The sequence below is a fragment of the Astatotilapia calliptera genome, chromosome 5 (genome assembly GCF_900246225.1).
Source record: "Astatotilapia calliptera chromosome 5, fAstCal1.2, whole genome shotgun sequence".
NCBI classification, from domain to species: Eukaryota; Metazoa; Chordata; class Actinopteri; order Cichliformes; family Cichlidae; genus Astatotilapia; species Astatotilapia calliptera.
This window is the reverse complement of record NC_039306.1, coordinates 21,601,224-21,625,001: the sequence shown is the minus strand read 5'-3', so window position 1 is coordinate 21,625,001 and position 23,778 is coordinate 21,601,224. Positions and strand designations below refer to the sequence as shown.

Sequence of the window (23,778 nt, the reverse complement as noted above, 5' to 3'; positions counted from 1 at the left end):
ATTGTGACTCACTCTTTAATTCATAATGATGAGCATTTCCCTCCACTAGAGGGTGCTAAGCACCATCTGGTTCCCTGCTTTGTAGACCAGAGATCAGATTGTGTGCAGCTTCGATGTTTCGTTTGGATTTTCTTTTTAAATAATCTTATAAAAACAAGACAAAACAACCTGATTATTACACATTTGGGAACATAAATCTTCTGGATAGCGACCAAAGGCATCCATTAAGTTATACACTGCACATTATAATGAGGCTAGGAAGGGGTCCTCTGGCCTGTATTAGGAAAACTAATTCATGGAAAAGACAATAAATGACAGGAAATAGCTGCTGACTTACACTCTGACTGATCGATTGCAGACTGTTGGTTTAAGATGGAAATAATTCATATTTCCCAGCAACTATGCTTTAATGGGTCATTTATATTTAAAATAGACGGGAAACATGGAAGGATAAATGAACTGACCTATCAGCCTTGAGACCTCATAGGCACAAGGGCCAAAGCAAATATCGAGAACAAGTTACTCAATGGGTCCAAATAACAAGAGACACACAACAGTCAGGAGACGCTAAAAGAGACACATGAAGTGAAAAACTAAAAATGATGATAACAAATATCTGAACAACTTCTTTAATTCCACGAGTGTATCAGGACAGCACGAGATTCACCGATATGATCCAACACAAAATTATTTACATTCAAGACGACAATGACGAATGAGCACCTCGGTTTTATCTGTGTTCCCTTTTTCCTCTCTCTGCTTGGTTATGACAAGCTTTGTGTAAGTCCACAAATATGTTTAGTTCAGATAAGACTGACAATGGCAGGGTTAAAACAGGCCACCAGACAGAAAGCACAGCTATTCGCTAATCTCCAGGGACTGCAGGGATACACATAACTCGTGTGGATTGAGATCCTGGACTATAACTGGGATTTACGGTCACTTGGCAATTTCATGGATACAGTTATTTGAGGAGGGATTTAAGATCTCAGTTCTCTGTGGGAATAAAGTGGAATTGGTCTCCTGTGAAAATATTACGCATTATGCAAAGATCCATCAAAGAATTTTCAAAGGAAACAGGAAGAAATGAATACATAAACACCGTGAAGCACAGTCTCTGTGGTGACACAGATATATACACTTCATGTACACACACACACATATATATATATATATATATATATATATATATATATATATATATATATATATATATATATCTGGAAACTGGCGGGCACACCCTGAGAGGAAATATATGCCTGCATTTACACCAATCAGCCAAAACATTAAAATAACCTGCTTAGTGAAATGACCTCTTTGGAGAAAGGGTGTCAAACATAAGGCCTGGGGGCCAGAATCTTCCTGACACAGACACCAATCTGGTCTACTGGATAATGTGAAAGAGGGCGTAGTCTCGACTTTTAACTCTATTTTGGTATATTTAACAGCTTTTTCTGCTGATAAGGACTGCCCTCCTGCATTCATGCTACACTAAAGTATTAACAATTAGAAAAAAACAGAATTTTTGTTTGCCCCCATTTTTTTTTTACTCTTAAATGTCTACTCTTAAAACATTTCTTGTTTGTTTGTTTTATAAATTTTGAAATTGCACTTTTTTCTTATATTAAGATATCACAGGCATTAAATGTGTAGATAAACCTAACCCACTTGAAATCAAAGTGGGCTATATGTGCCCCCTCAATGTAAAACAAATTTGGCATCCCAGCTTTGGAGGCATGGATGCAGGTTCACTGAGTCTGTGGAAAACTTTGTGTTCTGTGGAATGGACGTGTTGCCTGTGGACGGGGCTTTCTCGTGCCTTCGTGCAGATCCTCAGTCAGAATGGGTAAAGTTTGGAGGCCAAGTCAACAAATCTGACTTTACGTCCAGTTTTTGCAGTGTGTATTGTGCACTGTCCAGCTGGAAGAGGCTGCTTCGCTAATAAGGTGGAAGAAACATCCAGATGAATGGCAGCACCTAAGGCTTCGCAGCAGGTTTTTGCATTGCAAGAGATGATCGGAATTGTTCGGTTCATCTTGTTTTTAATGTTATAGCTGATTGGTAATGTATATGCAGATGCACTCAAATGAATACAGTCACACCAAAGTAACTTCACTAGAATAGTCCCCACATCATAAGCCTAAAGGAAATATGAGACAATATGTGAAAACAGAGACGCGCAGACTCGGACAGCTTGTGTACATGAGTGGAACAAAGTGTCCTGGCAGTCAGACCTAGTCGAGGTACTCCAGCTCCAGAAGGGTAAACTGAGTTCATGTGACACTGCAGCGCATTATTGCTCGCTCTCCTTGAGCTGATCCAAGTTATTTAGTTGATGCGCTGAATAAGTCCCAGCGTCCTTAAATGTGATCGTCTGGAAACTGGCGGGCACACCCTGAGAGGAAATAGGCAATTTTTACACTGGCATTTGAAGCAAAGACACACTGCAGATTTTCAAAGGCTTCCTGTTAATCAGGTGATTGATTCTGGCATCAGTGTAATTTAGTACATTTGCAAAATAAGACTGAAAAGGCAAACTTTAAAAATAACACGGAGATAAAAGAATTGTGCTGTTAAGGCTGTAATATTAGCATTTGCAGAATAAAGTGATTTGTTTTCACCACTTGAGGTAAATTTGAGGTAATTTAAACAAAAATTGTTAAATTATTTAATACAGTATGCACAAAAAAAACTATAAACATACATTTTAAAAATAGAAACTTTAATCAATTAAAGTAATACGAGAAGTAAATAAGGCTATGCTTGCATAATAAAAAGCCAGGAAACCCTGCTCAAGTAGAACTCAAAGCAAGCAAGAACAAATAGGGGTTTTTTAGTCATTAGGTAAATCATATGTGAAAAGGTCAGTTGTTGCACCGATTATGAAGGCCCTGTCACCTCTGCTCTTTTAGCCTGGATCTAGGAGAATAGGGCTGCAAAAGTTATGTGCAGTTACTTCATCAGTAATGAAAAATGAACCGGTACTCAGTGACTTTCTTTACATAAATGTAATTAAGAAGCTGTTACATAAAAATGGCACGGAGTCAGGAATCATGCATGACATGTGTGATAAAGGCTGTGTGAAAAGGTAGATAGGAAACTTTTATTTTATTTTCTTGTGCATTTAAAGCACAATAGAAACACAGCTGACCCAAAACACAAAGAGCAAGCCAAGAGGACAAGAACAACTTTGTGGAATCAGGCCAGATCAGCACGTCTAATAAGTATTGTAATCAAACTGCTTCCTCCTCTTGGTGGAAGTCTGAATGAATGAGATAAAAGAGCAGGTCAACGGGTTTTCCATAAACTGGCTGCAGGTTAGGTCAACCAGGTTTGTAAATCCATGCAGTAACAACAACAGGATATTTTCACAAAGGCATACAGAGAGTCATTTCCCATCACCATCAGTGATCGCCACAACAAACAGCCTCAGTCCACGCACACAGACCAGCTCCACAGAGCTGATCTACATCACTTTATTTTATTTAGAAATGCTGACTGCATTGAATTATATCACATTCTGCAGCCGACTGCAACTAGTGTTGACTAAATGGCTGCCCAGAGCTTGATGGTTGTGCACATTCACCATCCCTTTGATGACAGGGCAATTGTCCTGACGACTGATTGGATCTTTCTGCAAACAGTTGCAGTCTGACTTGGACGGACTGCAATCACTCTTAGAGACATTGTTGAAATTTTGCAAAAAAAACCTGCTAATTTATAAATGCAGACAGACTTGTGACATTTTGCCATCAGTCTGAATGAGTCTTTGACCAATGACCACAGCTCAAAGGGACCCGACTCAATTGGCTGCCTGCAAATGTAATCGTTAAATGTGAATTTCTACCTATACAGATAATTTGGGTTCAAATAGACACTTTAAATGTTCATTGATGACACCAGTGCATAACTATAGACCGTAAACAACTTTTACTGTATTTTCTTTCAGGAAGAATAAATTATCAGCATGGCAGATGCCTCATCTGTTAAATAACTGAGGTCAGTCAGTGTTGTGTATTATTTACCTGCAGGCTGTGATAGCTGCAGGGAGCCAGGCCATTGGATGTGCCACAGTCACGTCTCACCTCTGAGCACAGACTGAGCTGCATGGGGGAGGAAAGTGAGGGATGAGCTGCACAAACTGTTACCACGCAAGGGTTAGACACCTTAAAGAGACAAAGAAGTCAAAGTTAAATCGTGAGAAAAATACAGATGCATGTTTGTGCATAAATATGATGGTGAGCACTGCTGTTTCACACGCACCGTTTGCGAGGCCGGGCTGTGCTGGGATGAATGCATAGAGGGCAAGGAGGTGTTATAAGACAGAAAACAGGGCTGCTGACGCCTGTCCACGGATGCTGAGGAGTGAGGCCACAGGCCAGATGCTGATGTAGATGGAGACTTTGTGTTCCTGCCCAGGCTGTTTGACTTACTTTCCCTCCGTTGGTATTCTATCGGAGATTGAAGAGCTGCAGCAGACAGGAAGATATGTTGCATTATTCAGACAGACCAAACTCTTAAATCAACAGTCGTATAGAAGAAAGACTGAGCTCCGGTACCATTAAGGAAGTTCCTCTGAGTCTCTAATATCTGGACCACATCACTGTGCCAAGCCTGCTGTATATCCGGAGATGATGCCTGCATGATGAAGCGCGTCACACTGCCGTCAGTGCCTCGAGAAGTCAGGACCAGACAGCAGGGATCTTCTTCAGAGTGCTCCTCCACACCAAGGCAGCTTACCTGCAAAACACAACATGCTCATTTTGAACATTAACAAAAGCACTCAACACTCAGCACTCAAATATAATCTCACCTTGATGCTGTTTCTAAAGGTGTACCCCGGCAAAGGGAAACCCTTTTTCTTATCAATTGGCTCACTGAAGATGACCAGCTGCTCAAACAGGAAGACCCGCCTCTCCCTCGCTTTGGACAGGAAGCCACTTTCCTGCTCGCTGACGGAGAAGGTATCCTGCTGGAGCAGCTTCCCCTGAGCCGTGATTTTCCCCTGAGCAGTACATATATCATATACCATTGTCAAAGAACACAAGTCATCCCGGATATGCGTCTTATTTTTTAAGAACACATTAAAAAACGGCGGATCTTACCTCAAAACCTTGGAGCCTTCCCACATTCATCATATCATTACATCGTTTTGGCACAAAACACATAACCTCCACTGCTCTCTGAGTCAGATGGATAGCAGTGAAAACATAATTTTAGTGTGCGATTGAAATGATAAAGCATTTTATTGGAGTTTCCATTTCATAATGAGCTCGTACCTGCAGCTCCTCCACATCCTTCCCAGCTTTGCTGTAATACTTCAAGAAGTCCTGAAGGTGCCAGTCAATAAGAGATTTATTTTAATTTTCATAAAATAAACTGAAACAACTTGAATAGAAAACTGTAACATAAAGTAAGGAAATAAGGACTTATAATGGTGCAGTATAATAAAAACCTCCTTGTGACTAGGATCAAAATCAGTGGCTGAATTTAATTTTTCATATTTGGCAACCGGTTGCAAAAAACTGGGTGACAGCTGTTTGCAACCAGTTGCCGAACCTTTTGCATTCACTTTGCACAGGTCACCTGGACCTGTGCAAAGTGAACGCACAGGTCACCTGGATTGAAGGAAACTGTCTCAAAATAATCTTAATCTCCCTCTGCAACCACTCTCAGACAGATTGGAGAAGGTTTTTAAATAGCTGCCCTCTAATTTATAAAAGCAAATGGATTTTCAATAAGTTGCAATCAGCATGAGCCTGAGTACAACTCGTTCGCAAGACATCTTTCTGCAATAGAGAACGTGACTCAACTGGTTACCCGCTAGTTGTATGCAAGGTTGCTGAGAGCCTACTCACAATTTTCAGTTGTGAACGTTTTAATTTAAGTAAATTAACCCTTTTACTATTTAATATTTTGATCATTTTGATGTTTCCTGAATCAAACGAATGACAGATTATTTTAATATTAACATGTAGCAGGTGCCATGCAAGTGAATAGGTCATCTTTTTAAGTAGCAAACCTTCAACAGTAGCTGATACTTCATGATCCTCTGAACAGGTTTGATAAGCAGGTCATTGAGCTGCAGCCTGTGACCCAGCTGTTGTCTGAGATCCTGTCAGAAGACAAAAATGGAAAGAAATGTGAAAAACAAGGGTTTTTTAGGCTGAAAAAGTCATCTCTGCGGACAGAGACCATTGGGCTCTCACCTCAAAGTATGTCTCGATGTATTCAGAGACAATGTGCTCGGACTTGGGTTTGTTCTGACAGTAAACCACATACATGTGAAGACGCCGCTCCTGGAAGTGGAAGAGGGATAATGGAAATTATTACAAATAAGTGTGGAGCAATGAGCAGGGTAAGAATTACACCTTAGTGTCCAAAGCTGAATTAGACATGCTGCAGAAACTTAAAGAAATAAAGATGTTTGGATCGAAAATCAAATCAAAATTATGAGTTTATTCTGTTTATATTCCTGCTGTAGCACAGCGATACGGATGCTCGACTGTAAAGTGCCAATAATCGTTTTCCACACCCTTCCAGTTTCTCCACATTTTGATGTTTTACATCAAAACACAAAATAAAAGTTGCTTTCTTTGTGTTTAATGTTGCCGTTTGCAATGATGATCATCAAATCTTCTGAAGTTTAGAGTAAAAACAACAAAAAAATTTAATAGAGCTCAGAGAGGTGTAGATTCAGCTCCTTTTTACAAACAGCAGGGTCTCAGTGGAAGCGTCTTCGACACTGATTGCTGCCTGTTATTTACCAGCTGCACCTGCAGTCAGCTGATCTACAAAAAGAAAACACATCTGCACAGCAGCAGGCCGAGGCATTACATCACTGGGGACTGTGATGACTAAATGTTCAGACTGAGAAAAAAAAGGACACAAGTCTCTCACTGATCTTTAGGCTCACATGTTTGATGAAGAGCCGGGCCAGGCTGTCTGGATCACCCACACATTTCTCCAGCTCTCCCAGGAAATAACTGTGTGACACGAAGCACAGAAGGTCAGGCAAAAGCAGCCAACCAGCCAAACACACACACACGTACTCAGAGGCAGGAAACAAACAGCAGCAGGGGGTATGACACATGCTTAACAGCTATGAAACATGAGAGGTTTAGGGGGAAAACTTGTTAAACATAAGAGATGTTCATATTCAGAGGAACTCAGGGGGGAGACATTCTGACTCACTCCTTATGCCAGTCATAGATCTGGTGGATATTTCCAAACACAATCCTGTCCTTTCCTCTCAAGTCCTCAGGAACGCCCTGATTACCCATGGTGGCCATGTAACCCTGTATAAACACAAACATGTATCTAAGTTGCTTATTTCTATACGGGAAATAAACTCCTTTGCTTTTGGTACAAATTAAGCAATGTCAGGTGTTTCTTATATAAATACAAATAAGTAGATCATTTGAGGTGAGGCATACCTGCACTATAAGTCCAAGATCTTCAACATATAGCCTTTCTGTCTCTATCAGCTCTGTTAGCACGTATCTGAAAGACAAACATTAAAAAACATGATGATGATCTCAGGGCTCTGTGCGAAATATCAATCATAGTTAGTCACAGTTCTCTCAGCATAAAGGCATGAAACAAGGGCAAACACATAGCCTTTATCTATAAAAGGGAAAAATGATAAAAGAGCAAGGGGATCATTCCACAATTTGGGGGAAATAATTGAAATCGGACAATTGCCCGTGGTTTTCAAAGGGGCTTTTGGGACTGCCAGGAGCAGCTGGTCCATGGACCTCAGCAATCCTGAGGGGATAAAGAAGTTAGAGAAGTTACAGTATTTGGTATAATGCTTTAGACTTACATGCTCTTCTCTAAAGCAATGTTTCTCTCTTCTTCACTGTCCACTGTACCAGAACACTGGCTGGTTGAGTCATCGGTTACAGTACAGCTGTCCTCCCGTTGCAGAGTGTTGATGCTTTGACTCTAAAACACAAAAGGAAAACATTACATCTTTTGGCATTTCTGTAACATACAGTATTACATTCAATCAGAGAGGTCAGTTGGTTAAAGAGCTCTGGATGACTGTGAAATAAAAAGTAGAAAAGTAACTCTAGGTACTTTTATTCAAGTAGTATTGTAGATACAGCAGTATTTTAATCTGTATGCTAGTTAAAAATTCTGTTACTTCTTCCCCCACTGCAACACAATGCTGTGGAGCAATCCATTCACACACACTAAAATCATTAGGCTTCATGCACGGCACATCCAAGGCAAGTTTATTTGTATAGCAGTTAGTAATCGCCGCGGGAAACACATCAGTGGGGCAATTTTGAGTAACCTGAGAATAATAAGCACATTTTCTGTGCTGCTGAGGAGAGTGTTGGGCAGACAGCAAGGTTAATAATGAGCAGTTTGTCAAGTCATATACTGTAACTGAGAGCCTGCTAACTGAAAAATGCACAGAAAGCTGTTAAGTAACAAACATCACTCTTCACCTAAAAGCACTGTAATCTAATGTGAATTTAACTGGAATCCTAATTTTTATCTTTTGCCTCAGTGAACAAGAGCCTATTGCAGAATCAGAACATGTTGTCAAGTAGATCAAATGTACATTTTATATTTGGAGAATGATTCAAATGTGTGGAGCTCAACTGGTTTGCAGGGATGCTCTGTTCTGCAATGACTTGCTGTTGTGCTGTCAGATAACTGGTAATGCTCTGAGATCAGGGAGCAGCTCAGCGGCTTCTCCAGCAAACAGTTTAATTTTCTAATTTATTCAAATTACTGAAAGAAAAAGCAGCAAGTACAAGTAGCACATGTACAAAGCACTACTACTTTAGACAATGTATTACACAACATCCCAACTTTCCATAGTATCCTGGCCCGATTCACCTGACAGTGTCCAGACTTTTTGCGTGCAAACAAATTTATGGAGCTGCTCATACATGCTGGTGATTAGTGGTTGTTACTAGTCTCTGCGCCAGGCTAACTGCCTTTTGGATGTTTGTTATACTGACCATACAAACCATGTATCCAATATATTTTCCAAACTATTAAACTACTCTTTTAAAGGGACAGTAAGACTGTTTATAGTAACCCAGGCAGCAGCAGAGTAAACAGTTAATAACTGAAAATAAATATGAAGCTACAGGTATCTAAGCAATGACATTTTTCTGCAGGGCCATGAGTTAAAAAAAGGCTAAAAGTGAGAGCAATCATTTATTAAGGAAAATAATGTGCTTTATGAGTTAAAGGATTAATTTAATCATTTAAAAATTCCTCTTATCACCTTTGCAAAGCTTACAAAACTTTACTCTGTCATCTTTGGAGAACTGTCCAACATCCACAGACCTGTTTCTCACCTGGCCTTTGAGGCTCTTCTTCTAATTTTGGCATGCACTCCGCCCTCAACCCTAACCCTGTTAAAGGCTGTTTTCTTTACTTAATTACTTCCAGATGCGATCAACGAAAGCCCACAGGATTCAATCTACTCCACTCCCTCTCAAAGATTACTCAGTACAGTGTAGGGTTTCTGAGAAATATTGTCGGTGCTTTTATATATTTATTTGTGTGTGAGCGTGCACATGAAAAATGCAGCAAAATTGAGTCATAATGCACAAAGGTCAGGTGGTGTATATGAATAGGAGTGCTTTTATATGGGCAGGATGTAGATGGAGACATGTGCAGTGTAAGTGTAATTATGCTTTAAGTTATTCATTATCTGCTACAAGCTCTGCATTACATTATCAGAAGATTTAATAACAAGAGACACTCCATGGAAAATCTGTGGGAAAGTGCAGAGGACTTTACTGTTTTTTGTGTTTTTAAAATATATTCTTAACCAACAAATTGCCCAATTAATTGTTTAATTCACAAATCAAACATTTGCCTTAAAATCTGTCTAATAAAATGTTTTTTATGGCCCAGAAGAGGCAGCGGAGTTTCTATTGATTTGATTTTGCATGATAGAGCTTTAAACTGAATCCATCCATGGCAAGTCAGATAGTGTTCACAGACAATGTTTTCTAGAAGTGTTCCTGACCCATGCAGTAATTTCCATGACAGAATCATGCCTATCTTTCATATAGTACACACAATTCTGATTTGTCCCGTGACCCTTTGATGATATTATGGACTGTAGACGATGACATATTTCATCTCTTTACAATAAGTCTTTACAATTTTACATTGAGGAACATTATTCTGAAATTTTTCCACACGTTTTTGCAAATTGGTGACCCACTGCGTCTTTAAGATGCTATTTTTATACCCAGCTATGTTACAGGTCTGTTGATGCTTAATCTAGGTAGTTTTTTTTTTTTTTTGCTTGTTTTTTCTTTTGATTGTCAAATTGCAGTCCGAGAGTCAAAATACTTTAATTAGTAACATACACAGAGGAAAAAAAATAAACGAAGGGCTCTTGGAGTGTGCATATGAGTGTGTGTTTCTCAAGAATCTTTCATCTGATCTTCTTAACACTTGGCAGGTGTACTCCTGTTGTTCAGTTCTCATATTCTGGCTAAAAGCTGTTTTCTGTTAGGCTTTCTCAACAGTCTGACACACAGCCTGAGAGCAGGAAAGAGAGGCACATGCAGAGTCTCTAACAGAGGAGAACCATTACTTTAAGAACTTACATTTTAATCAGGGAGCTAACATAAGATAAATCTGAATGATACTCTATAGAGCTATGTCTAGCCCCCCACTACAGACTGGTGGCATGTCAAGGGTGTATTCCAGCTTTTAATTGAATTTCAATTCAACTTTTGTATAGTGCCAAATCACAACAACAGTTGCTTCAAGGCATTGCATGTTGTAAGGTAAACACCCTACAGCAGTACAAAGAAATAAGAGAAAACCCCAACAATCATATGACCCCCTATGAGCAAGCACTTTGGCGACAGTGGGAAGGAAAAACTCCCTTTTAACAGGAAGAAACCTCCGGCAGAACCAGGCTGAGAAAGGGGCAGCCATCTGATGCAACTGGTTGGCGTGAGTAAATGATGACAGGACAAAGACATGCTGTGGAAAAGGGCCAGAGATTAATAATAACAAAAAAAAATAGATGAAGAGAGGTGTATAAACATAGTGAGTGAAAAAGGTGACTGAAGAAGACTCAATGCATCATGGGAATCCCCCAGCAGCCTAGACCTATTGCAGCGTAACTAAAGAAGGATTCAGGGTCACCGGATCCAGCCCTAACTATATACTTTATTAAAAAGAAAAATTTTAAGCCTAATCTTAAAAGTAGAGAGTGTGTCTATCTCCTGAATCCAAACTGGAAGCCGGTTCCACAGAAGAGAGGCCCAAAAACTGAAGGCTCTGCCTCCCATTCTGCTTTTAAATTATTTAGGAGCCACAAGTAAACCTGCAGTCTGAAGGAGATATCCTGGTCAGAAATGACTCCAAGATTCCCCACAATGTTGCTGGAGGCCAGGGTAATGCCATCCTGAGTAAGTATCTGAGTAGAAACAGCATTTCTAGGATTTTCAGGGCCGAGTACAATAACCTCAGTTTTATCTGAATTTAGAAGCAGAACATTTGAGGCCATCCAGGTCTTTATGTCTTTAAGACATAGGTGTCAAACTCTGACCCGTGGGCCAAATTTGGCCCGCAGCCTAATTACATTTGGCCCGCGAAGCCATACCAAATTACTATTAGAGCTGGCCTACTGGTATTATACAGCTAATATATATATTGTTTAGTATTAAGCTTTGCTTGTTCCATATTCAGTTTTACAGCAAAACGTGTTTGAGTCCATAAGAAAAGATTCATTCTTATATCTGGAGGATTAAATATATTTCGATAAATATTAACGTTAGCCCGCGACTTTGTTTCAGTTTTGAATTTTGGCTCACTGTGTATTTGAGTTTGACACCCCTGCTTTAAGACATTTCTGCAGTTTAACTAAGTGGTGTGTGTCATCTGCGTAGCAGTGAAAATGTATGCTATGCCTTCTGATGATACTGCCTAAGGGAAGCATGTATAATGTAAACAGAACTGGTCCTAGCACTGAACCCTGTGGAACTCCGTAATTAACGTCAGTGTATGAAGAGGACTCTCCATTTACATGAACAAATTGGAATCTGTTATATAGATATGATACAAACAACTGCAGTGCAGTAACCGTAATACCTACAGCATCTTCTGAGAGCTAACGGGGCTAAGCTACCTGCAAAAAAAACTGCAAAGAGGCTACATTTATTACAAGTATCATTATTACTAAAGGACACCGAGGAGTAACTAAACATCTGACACACAGAAGGAAGGTGCAAGAGGGCCATGCAGCTACCAAGTTGGCTACAAGCTAAGTTAGCGAATCCCTTAAGAAATAGTGAGTGAATACTGTGAATATAATTAGCAGCAACAGAGAGTGTGCTGTAGACTGTAAATGAGTAATTCAAACTTGTTGTGACAATTAAACAAGACTATTTTTTAAATTGCATTGTCACATTATTTTAGTAAGGACTCGTTAACAACAAAAATGTAAAAATGGATATATATTTTACACCAGATACCTTTCCTGTTGCAATCCCCAAGGAAAATAAGAGTTTATGTCTACTTCCGGGGTCTTTTGCTTGTTCTGCAAATACATAAACCACTACAATATAGAGCCACCATGTTAAAGAAATGAGCTCATTGTTTTTTATGTATGAAAGATTCAAAAATATTGACTGATACTTCCGATTTTTAAATCACCAAATATGGGTTGGAATACAAAGCTCTTCATGCACACATGTATGTTTGTGTGTGAATTCAATTATACCTCTAACGTCGTCATCATTTAATGTGTTATGTTGTGGATCAATGTTCAGTCCTTAACTGCCCACAAGTGACACAGATCATTTAGATGACGATGATGGGCTGATAACTCGTGGAATAATAAATGAATTAGTATTGTCATGTTTTGGCATTCCTGCTGTGCTTACTGTGTGAGTTATTTCCTGTTTTATTTTGTTATCCTTGGTTACGACCTCTCAGTTGTACTTCCAACCTTTGTTCTGTGTTTTTTCTGGACAACCTGCATTCAATTAGTCAGTCAGTCCCCTGAGAATATATGCCATCAGCTGTCCACGTTTCACTTACCAGACTGACTTGTCTGGATAATAGTCAAGCTTTTGTGCGCATGTTTGTTCCTAGATTTCTCAGTGTATCACTTTTGGGATTTTTTTCCTTTTTTCTGCCCATTTCAGGATTTGTTTTCTTGGATTTTGAGTTTTCCCTGTTTCTTGTGTGTCCTATGTTTGGGTCTTGCTTCTTCTGAGAACCATCATAACTACCCTTTCAAGTATTTATTGCACAAATACACAACAAAATTGTTAGTTCTTTTTTTCTTCATGTGCATCAATGTACCAGGTTGTATTCACAGCATGCAAAAGAAACATTTACTGCCTGTGTCTGATATGGATGAATTTTAAAAGTGTGCTTCTAGCAGAGTTACTTTTATGACTTCTATGAGACCTATTTATGGTGTTTAACTGCTGAGAAAGAAAGAGGCTTTGAATCAGTTGCATTTATAGGTGTGTAAAGACAGGTTAGGCGTAACATCATTACTAGACTCTGTGCGTTTCTGCCTTGCAGGAGGTCCGATAAGTAGCTCGGAGAAGCTGGATGTAAAGGAGAATGAACTGCTGGATTCAACAGGCCATCTTTCCACTCCTGGCAACAAAAATAAACTGTAATTAGGAATAAATATATCATTATACTAATATAGCATATCTCAGTACCGTAAATGAGTTTATATGTCTGTCTTAAATACTAACTGTGTCTCCAGAGGTGAGGATGGTGTAGTTATTGTGCACTTCCATAGGCCTTTGCTGAGTTTCAGTGTGGGAAAGGATCAACATTGGTTGCCTCCCATCTGACCCAAACATCTGCTTCTCGCCTTTCCCCGCTCCACTTCTGGCATCAGAGCTCAGCTTGCGGACGGGATTGGTAAGCCATTTCTTCAGAGTGGTGACAGGGTGCCGTGAGCCTCCAGACGAGGAGTGCGAGCAGGGACTGGAGCCGCCTGAGGCCTGGTGAGGCACAGAGCCCACTGAGGGAGTGATACTGCCATCACTGCCTGCCACAGAGTACGACTCTGCTGCAAAAGGAGCAAGAAAGAAGGGGGGGAAGAGAACATGAATAAAGTCCAGGAGCTAATTGCAGGGTATATCCTCATAGGTCAAATGTTGCAGACAGAATTCTGCACAAAAATGTTCAATTTCCTGTCTTTATCCCACACTGTAACTTCAGTAGCTGCAGCTACTGTACCTACGGGCACTAAATGATTTTAAATACCAGAGCTGGTCTGTTCTCACAAGGAAAGGCTAAATAAATTCAACTGGAAATGTTATAGTAAAAGTTGATTTGCGTGCATTTGTTGTGCAAATTCACAGGAAAATGTAGTTAAAGCAATACTTTTGTAAAATAATAATCATTTTTTTAAAAGAGCTTTCCTATTTTAACATTCTTTTATTCAACACTATATAATTTGATTTATTTTGTTATGCATTAAAGGAAATACAAACCCAGCACCAGAAAACAGTTGGAGCACTGTGTAAAATGTCAAATAAAAGTAAGCTGCCAAACCATGGATACTATCAGAAGCTTTTCATGGTCTTGCTCTCTTCTGTTTCATGTTTTCCAAGCAGAATTTCAAATTTTGATTTGTCTGACCACAGAACAGTTTCCACCTTGTAGCCTCAGGCAATTTTAAGCGAACTTCGGCCCAGAAAAGCCAGCAATGTTCCTGGATCATATTCACATGTGACTTCTTCTTTGCATCACAGAGCTTTAATCTGCATTTGTGGATGGCACGGTGATTTGTGGAAGTGTTCCTGAGCCCATGCAGTGATTTCCATGACAGAATCATGCCTGTTTTTAAAGCAGTGCTGCCCAAGAACAAAATACACAACATCCAATACTGATTTTCTGCCTTGTCTCTTGCACACAAAGATTTCTCCAAACCCTCTGAATCTTTTAATGATATTACGTACTGTTTACAGTTTACATTGAGGAGCATTATTTTGAAATTGTTCATCCATTTGTAGATTGCAGTTTTTTGCTGATTGGTGAATCTCTGCCCATCTTTACTTCCGAGGAACTCTGCCTCTCTAAGATGCTCTTGTTACACCCAGTCCCAAAACTGATCTGTTGCCAGTTGTTGTGAGCTGTTTGAGGGCCACTAACTTTTCCAGCCTTTTGTTGCTCCTGTCCCAACTTCAAATTCGAAAAAATGTTTTATTGTGAATAAAATATCCACTTATGAGATTTACAAATGATTGCATTTTTTTTTCTCAAATTTGGGGAATTGGGGATGTAGTAGTGTAGTAGTATTCACATCATTTAGTTAAAAAAGTAGGTATAAAAAGTTAAAGTTGGCATTATGAAGCAAATGAACTTGTTTATATATCGTGTTATATTATTTATTGTTAGTTAAATATTTTCATGGAAAACTAATGTTTTAGCTTGTCATTGTAGAGCATTTTCTTTAAAAAAAAATAATAAAAAAATAAAGTGGCAACTATGTCAGAACTCTTCTGGTAAATATAGCTAGTGACCCCCGGATATATATCATGTTCATAGGATCAAACCTTTCTGATAACACAAATTAAAGCATTTTAAAATAGTCACAACTGAGATCATCATGTTTGCACTGAATGTTCTCAGTCAGCAGCTCAGCCTGGACCAGTACCAGAGATGACACCGTTTAACACCACAGCTGGATCTTGTTTCCAGCTTTAAGTCTCTCCACTGTGGAAACTGGTATCAAATCGTGAACCACACGGTTTTAATCAAGAGCTGCAACCTTAAAATTTCACTCTGTTTTGCTGATCATAGCAAAATGAAATCTTTCAGGAGCCCCATTTTGTCATTTTGGATTCTTCCCAGAAGCCACTCTTCCCTGTCAGCACATTTATGTAAGCTGTAATCATAATAACAAGCTTTCTAGAAGCCAGTGGAAAACTGGGTCAGCCATTTGCCAAAACTGCCTGATGCAGCCATTAAACAAGACACCATACTGACAATAAAATACTAAATCATGTGGGATTTTTTTTTCCTGTTCCATTTTAACTCCTTTTATTTTAAAAAAAGACTGGAAAAAAACTGTTCCCTGTGTACAAAAACAGACAAATATTAAATGCACTATTCATGATATTTGCACGATTAGTGATACCGACTGATGCTTTCAGCCGGCATGAAGATATCCTACAAAACAAAACAATACATTTAATGGAGGCTGCATTCAAGTAAGATTATATACTAAAACAATTGTCTGCTGCTTTATTCGTGCAGTGAATAACACAAGCCGATTTCTGTAATGGGATGATTTAGACAGAGGGGAGGTGTTTGTGTCTGTTTAGAGTTTGGGATTGTTGACACGTTCAGAGATGAACTTGTCAACAGCTTGCTTATATTCTAAATGAACATGCTGACCAAAAATAATGGAAGAGTCTGGAAATGTAAAAGAAATAATGGTGAATCCAAAACAAGATGAATTTAGAGGATGAAGAACACAGAAAATAGATGCATGAGAAGGTGAGAACAAGAAGTAAAACAGCTAGAAGACATTATCCAGTACTAACAATTAGGTTTATAACGTTCTTCTCTTTATGTTAAAAACAAACAAACAAACTGTGGAACAGCGGTAAGCAAGCAAGTTCAGGGTTCAAATCTGACTGACGCTTGCATATTTTCACTGTGCCTTCATGGGTTGGATGCTTTTCTGTGTCCCTTTCTCATCAGTACTGTCGCAGATGTCGACCCTGTCCGGGTGTACCATGCATGTTGCCCACTGTCAGCTGGAAACTACTAAGATGACAAGTTAGGATAACGAATGCATATATTAGTTCTCTGGACCACAGCAGAGTCACATCACTGGTGAGTGCTACAGCCAAAATCACGCACAGTAAAAAATGATGTTTTTTTCAGTTAATTTTTTTTATTTTCAAAGCAGATGTTTCAATCAGTTAAGTGACTGCAGCATCTTTATCAGCATCTCAACAACTATGTGATCCAAATAAGTACAGAACAAATTCAAACGAGTCACTACAAACAACCCCGAGCAGAGACTGCCATCTGGTCTCCTTTTTTTTTTTAAATAAAAAAAAAAAACAACTATCAAGGTCATTCATGAATGCTGTCAACCACCCCAACATCTGTTAAAATGAGGTATGTACAAATCACTGCTCGTTTTTCTGCAAATACACTAACATTTACCCTGAAATGACTCTTAGTATTCATAGTGGCTTCTCCGACACCCAGATCAGCGCTGAGCTGAGCAACTCAGCCGGTCATGTTTGTTTAAAATTGTTATGTAAGGTGTCATTTTCCAACAGAGCAACAGCTGGACCACCATCAGGACTTAAGGGAGTGTTTGAAGTGCATGCAAGGATGCATGCTGCTAATGCATCCACGCATTCAGACATTACAGACATAAGATTTTTATTTTAAATACATAGTTTTATATTCAGTTTAAAACCTGTTGATTTAAACTGTAACATTAGCAACTATTTTCAGGTGGTTTCACAACATAAATGCTCAACAACATACAGATCCATGGATAGATGAGAGTTTGGAAGAGGATAATTTTCTCTGCATCCATGCCCAGATGGAAGGAGATGACAGTAAATGAGACCAAAACATTAAGGAGGGGTCACTCACTCCAACAGTAATCCTTTCTGGTGCATTTTACTACAGTATGGAGTTTGATATGTGAGGGCAGAAACTGACTCACTGAACTGGAGTAGACCATCTGGGTAGTTGTGGATTATTTCTAAAGCTTCTAGTGAGTCAGCAAATCTTACCCCAGTTGGAATCACATCGAGAGTCATTCATAGTCAGTTATCAAGGAAAAGGAGGCCAATTGACCTTTTTTGAGCATTTAACTTGCTACTTTGATGTTTTTCCACTTTAAAGAAGTGTAGGTCCTCCCATTCTCTAGTTTTATAGTTAGTCTCCTGACCAGTGTCAGCACTGACCACATTTCCTTGATGTGTGCACAGAAAGAATAACTGAATAACTTTTGCAACTGAGTGTTCAAATAACTCACTTAAATATTTTGAATTAGTACCATGTCTGGCTCACAGTGAGTGACAGCAATCGGTACATATTATCTAATTCTAATTTTCTAATGCTTTAAAAATTATGTTAAACATTTTGCAACATAACTGAACGCTTAATTACAGTTAAAGTTACAGTTAACATCATAAAGTATTATCCATCCAGGAAATTAAATTGATTGTATAATTTGATAGAAAATCTCTCTTAATAATCAGATGCCAACATGCGCTTTCATTTATTTAATTTATTTCAGTGTTTTCATCTCATTAAGCGTCATGTGAGGGAGCTGATTATTCATCTGTGCGTCACATTATCTTCCTGCTGATGGAAGAAATGATGATCACTGCAGTCTCAGTTTATACTTCTTCTGTCATTAAAAATACAAATCAAGCAAGGTGTATGTTTTCTGTGTACACCCACAGAAGTATATATCCAGTGCAATACACAGAGAGGAATATGTCTGTTTATATGCCAATGAGTGTTTTTACTCCTTAGCCACAAAGACGACTTATCATGTAGGCATGAAGTTATAATTATTCCAGTAAAATAGATTTAAACAGGATCTGATCGAGACCTACCTGTGCACAAAATACACACCTGTTTAGACATGAGCTGCAACTTAAAGCCCTGTTTATTTAATTCATAAAGACCTCATAGTACCATATTATACAAACTGATCACTTTGCTCTCAGACTGCTGGTTTACTTGTGGTTCCTAGAGTTTCTAAAAGTTGATGGGAGCCGGAGCCTTCAGCGATCAGGGCCCTCTCCTGTGGAACAAGCTCCCAGTTTGGATTCAGGAAACAGACATCCAGGAAACAGGATCAGGTGACCATAGGCCATCCTTTAGTTATCCTGCTCTTATAGGCTCAGACTGCTGCAGGTCCTCTTAGCACTTCTTCTCCACTCACCATTTTCCCTCCCTATGTGTTAATACACCACAGCAGCGAGTCACTACATGCATTTTTCCCCCACAAGGTTTGTTTTGTCCCGTCTCCCTCTGCTCTCTCTCTCTCTGCTGTTTTCTTTCCTGTCACCCCTCCAACCAACCACAGCAAACAGCTGCCCCTCCCTGAGTCTGCCAGAAGTCTCTTAAAAGGGAGATGTTCCTTCCCACTGTCACTTGCTCATAAAGGGTGGTCTGACTGTTGGTAACACTGTAGGGTCTTTGCCTTACAGTAAAAAGCACCTCATGGATTGCTACAAAATAAACTTGAATTGAACTGAATTTTGAATTACATTAATTTTACATGAGTGTAAATTAATTCTGCATGGGAAGTTCACTACAATATCAAACCATGAAAGATCCAGTGGAACAAAACAGTGTGTCAGCAGCACGTACACAACTTCCTGCATAAAGTCTTACAGCAAGATATTAACTTATTGTACACATGAAGTGCAATAAGTGATGATTTAAGACACAGACTGTGGGTTCCCCTCAGTGCTTGGATTACCTAAGAATAAAAAATAACTTTGAACTAACCCGCTTTTACTCATACTGGTTACTTACACACACTGTTCCTGCTAACGTCTATTGCTAAATACACGAGCTACACAGCGTACGCCATCTTGCCTCATTGTAGGTAAGGTTAAGGACAGAGTTTAGAGTGAAAAGATAAAAAGTAAGCATCACATTGACCATTGAGCACATACCAGAAGCACACATTATTGTTTGCATCGTGTAGCTAATGGTTCCCAACAAACACTGATGTAGAAATATATCACAACCGTGTTTCCTGTTCCATGATTTTAGGGCATTGTTTGTGTAAAATATGCACTATAAATAAAACTGCTTTGTCTTAGAGAAGACTGAAACCTTCCCTTGCTGCAGGTACTGTTTAACTTTATGCTGTGATGTAAATCTGGTTAAAATCAGACATTTAGTTCAGCAGGAAACATACCATTACCCAAAAAAGTGTAAGATGGCTAAGTGAGTGTGTAAACTCCTGTATATGGAGGTGATCTGTGAAACTAGACACTTTCATGCTTGTTACTCATCGGGTTTACTTCTACACATGCTGGCAAGGATGATGTCACACACACTGGCTAATTGGCTATTAATCAAGGCAGTTTCTGCGCCACAGTGAAAGAATGTCTGGTGACACACCGAAAACTGTAGATTTCCAAGCAAGTTACCCAAAAATACTTTAACTGGAAGTGTTTCTCTGTCTTTATAAATAGCACTTGGACATTGTGCCAAATGAAATGAGCAATCAGTGAGTAGGATCACAGAGTGAAGGAGAAGAAGGAGGTCTTGTAAAATAAAGGAGAAATCTCCATACCAAACAAGATAAACACTATAAAATGAGAAGAAAAAAAATGCTGAATAAATAAAAGGCATGAGCAAAAAGATGTTAAAAAGCAGTTAGTGTTTTAGTGTCATCTATGACTAATCCACAAATAGAAAACAGATATTTTTAGAAATGTCTAGAGGGGGGTGGCGGGGGAGGGGGGGGGGGGAATCACATCACTAAGAAGATGAGTATCCCAAAGGAAATCAGGAGGTGAGAAAGTGAGGCAACGCAACGCTGCTTTCATTTTCACATTTTACATGCCTGTTTGCAGGGTCTGCCACAGTGCGGAGAGCTGCCCTGTAATCACTTCCTGAAACAACTGGAACAACAGAGGATTTAAGGGTTGCAGTTGTGGGACATGGCTCTGTGTCTATGCATGTGCCTTTGTGTGTGCATGTCTTAATATGTGTGTATTTACAGCCGCATTAGCTATGAGGCAGTGTCACAGTATTAGGGGAATGATTTTTTCTACATAGAACAGCACTCAAAAATGCATCCAACGTGAGAAACAACCAGATGAGAATTTTTTTTCTTTTCTAGCCATGGCTATGGGCATATCCACCTAATCTCAGTAAACTAATCCTTAATCAAACAAATAAGGAAATCCAGTGAAATGCAGTTTGTTTGTCAAAGGCTTTTTGTGGAAGTGATTCATTATTTGAGCCAACGAGAAAACAAGGGAATTTCTACAGCAACCCACACAACACAGGTATGTCATAATGAAATAAGGACTTAGTCAGAACCCCTTGGCATCAAATTTTAATGCATCGAGTACCCTTACGTGTTATTGTTCAGTGTGCAAGGTTAATGTTGCAAATGTTCCAATGATGCAAAGGGCCATATTTTAACACAAACCACAATGCTTTCTTAAATCTAACCAAGTCACCTTCATCCCTAAATCAAGCCATGGACTAGTAAATGACATAGTGGGGGTATTCTGAGAACATGGCCCTGATCCAGGAGCTCACACCTCACACCACAGCAAGGCTGGGCCCAGCAGACGTCATTTACTAACAGTGCACTCGGACAATATTTAAGACAAAATGTAAACAGCTGTTATTAGTAGCAGTAGTAATCGTAGTAGTTATAGTGGTAGTAGTTTTAAAGACTTCCTAAATATACTAGGACAGCCAGACCTTGATCATTTTTTCATGCGCATGGTCACAGTATGAAAAACTGGATAAGATATGCCCTGACATCCTCAAGCATCTCGATGTATCTGCTGCAATACTGCATGGAGTTCTGAAATAGTGCCAATGGTTAGCAGACCGAAGAGGTGGTCCCCCTTTTTAAGCGAGGGTGCTGCAGAGTATGTTCCAGCTTCAGGGGATCACAGTCCTCAGCCTAGGAAGGTTTTTACCATGTTACTGGATAGAGGAGTCTGTTAACTGAACCTTTGAGTCAGAAGGTTTAAAGTTTAAACTTATTGATTTGGAGAAGGCATATCTCTGTGCTATTTGGTCCATGAATAACTGTTGTGAGAGCTTGGTCCAGATTCCAAGGATTAAGACTAGCTCCCAGTTGTGTAGGACTTTAAATGCTTTCCCTTTGTCAGAGATTCTGTTCATAATTTGTATGGACATGACATTTTAGGGGCAAAGGGTTTACCCTATGGTCATGTTAGCTTCACTGACCAATGACCTCCAGCTCACACTGGGGTGTATGTACTGTATGTGTGAAGAGGCTGGGATGGGAATTAGGACTTCCCAGACAGAGGGCATGGTTCTCAGTGAGAATGAGTTGCTACCCCCAGTGGAGGAGTTAGAGTATCTTGTGGTCACAAGTGAGGGAATCGTTGTGGTGAAGAGACAGCTGAGTGTGAAGTGAAAGCTGCTTATTAACTGATTGATCTACAGTCCTGCCCTGACCTTTGGATAACAAACTGTTGGTAGTCACCAAAAGAATAAGACCGTGGATACAAGCAGCAGAAATGAGTATCCTTCGAAGGGCATCTGGGCTCTTCCAAGGTCAGGAGATAGCTTAGGAACTCAATCATTCCGGAGGAGCTCAGCTCAATCAAAATGAACCAGTTAAGGTGGTTTGGGCATCTGGCTAGGGTGCCTCCTAGGGAGATGTTTCAGGTTCCACCCCAGGGTGGACCAAGGACACGCTAACGAGATTATGTCTCTCAACTGATTTTGGAATGTCTCAGTATCCCAAAAGCAGGTAACATTCAGATAATTTTTTTGAAAAACATCCTTCTTGGCAGTTTACCTCCATCCATAGGATTATGATGATCTTCTAACAGGTGAAGTCGAGGGAAGAGATTTTTGGTTGAAAAGTTTGCATAACTTTTCACCTGAAACTTTCCTGTTTCCTGTTTTCCCGTACAATGAAATGGAAAATATTAATAATTACCCGAAACCGAACAGATGAAAGATACATGCAAATAATTAAAAGATTAAAAATCAAAAGTAAATGAGGAAGGATCGATGGTCTTTATTATATTGTATAACTGAATAAAAGCTCTTACTTTGCAGTGAAACTACAGAGTCTGAATGCATCTCCTCATATTACAAAATATGAACACTCTGCAACATCTTGCAGACACCGCAACAACAGATGAATAAACCTGCAGTAAAACTTCTACGTACCTCTGGCTTTGACAAAGCAGCAGCCACATTTGCTGAGTAGTTTTCTAAACAGGTGCTGACACCCACACCCTCGGTGATGGTGACTCCCTCTCATGGTGATGCACTTCTGCCGGTCCATTCAACACCATCAGAAATAGGCATAGTGCTGAGCACACACACACACACAGAAGCACATGCACACATGCACACACACTATTTCTGTGGTAATCCCCGCAGGAGAGAGGAAAAGTGTACACAGAGCTTCACAGCCATATTCCAAATTCGAGCAACAACACCTGATGGGGAAAAAAACTCCACCACTATCCCATGATTTGATGGCAAATCGCAGGAAAACCAGAGAGGCTGTTGAGGGCTTCGGCTTATGAGCCTCTCTGCGCTGGGAGATAGTGGGCAAAGATTATGAGAGGGACCAAAAGTAAGTGAGGGAGCGACAGAGGGGCAGGGAAGGGGAGGGGCCCTGATGAGGGAGGGATGGTAGCGAGCATGCTGTGCTGCTGCACCAGCATCTGTTTTCCAGTCCCTCCTCTCAGCCTCTCCCCTCCCCTCCTGATCCACTCTCGCTTCACACCTCCTTCATCAGCTTCTATTATCAGTGTTTGCTCTCTGCTTACCATTAGCAGGCATGAATAACAACGAGCATGAACTTTTCCACTGAACAGGCAAACAGTCATTTTCATTAGGCAATGCCTGCCTGTTGACTGGTCCACGTTTGGTCTGGGCTGGGTTAGCAAGAAAGAAAGTACACTATAAATCATGTTTTTCAAAGGAAGAAGTGCTTATTTGAATAATTTTGATGTTGACAACTATTTGCTACAAATTTGTTACCAATTAATCTCAGGTGTTCCCCACTTCCAGATTACAAAAACTATTCTACTTCTACTA

At 39.7% G+C, this 23,778-nt stretch overlaps 1 protein-coding gene across 2 annotated transcripts; it reads right to left on the bottom strand.

Moving 5' to 3' along the window:
* Positions 1-1,581: 1,581 nt before the first annotated feature.
* On the bottom strand, positions 1,582-23,279 carry arhgef25b (Rho guanine nucleotide exchange factor (GEF) 25b). Of its 2 annotated transcripts, none has more exons than XM_026168038.1 (16): positions 22,897-23,279; positions 13,725-14,047; positions 13,516-13,620; positions 7,826-7,947; positions 7,437-7,503; positions 7,195-7,298; positions 6,917-6,986; positions 6,210-6,299; positions 6,023-6,115; positions 5,280-5,330; positions 5,106-5,183; positions 4,814-5,005; positions 4,560-4,740; positions 4,264-4,469; positions 4,026-4,166; positions 1,582-2,395 (listed from the first exon to the last, which is right to left on the bottom strand). In XM_026168038.1, the coding sequence occupies exons 1-16, from the start codon at positions 23,012-23,014 to the stop codon at positions 2,294-2,296; spliced, it is 2,043 nt and encodes a 680-aa protein (XP_026023823.1). In that variant the 5' UTR covers positions 23,015-23,279; the 3' UTR covers positions 1,582-2,293. The 2 variants fall into 2 exon arrangements, with proteins under 2 accessions (XP_026023823.1, XP_026023824.1); XM_026168039.1 differs by having other exon boundaries at positions 13,725-14,044.
* Between the last annotated feature and the right edge of the window lie 499 nt (positions 23,280-23,778).

Bases quoted from the DNA above. Each gene is read 5' to 3' on its own strand.
- arhgef25b (XM_026168038.1), bottom strand. From the start codon at position 23,014: ATGGACCGGCAGAAGTGCATCACCATGAGAGGGAGTCACCATCACCGA. The intron at 6,987-7,194 runs GTGAGTCAGAAT...CGTGTCACACAG, and splicing joins ATCTATGACTGGCATAAGGA to TTATTTCCTGGGAGAGCTGG. The intron at 4,741-4,813 runs GTGAGATTATAT...TGTGTTTTGCAG, and splicing joins CCTTTAGAAACAGCATCAAG to GTAAGCTGCCTTGGTGTGGA.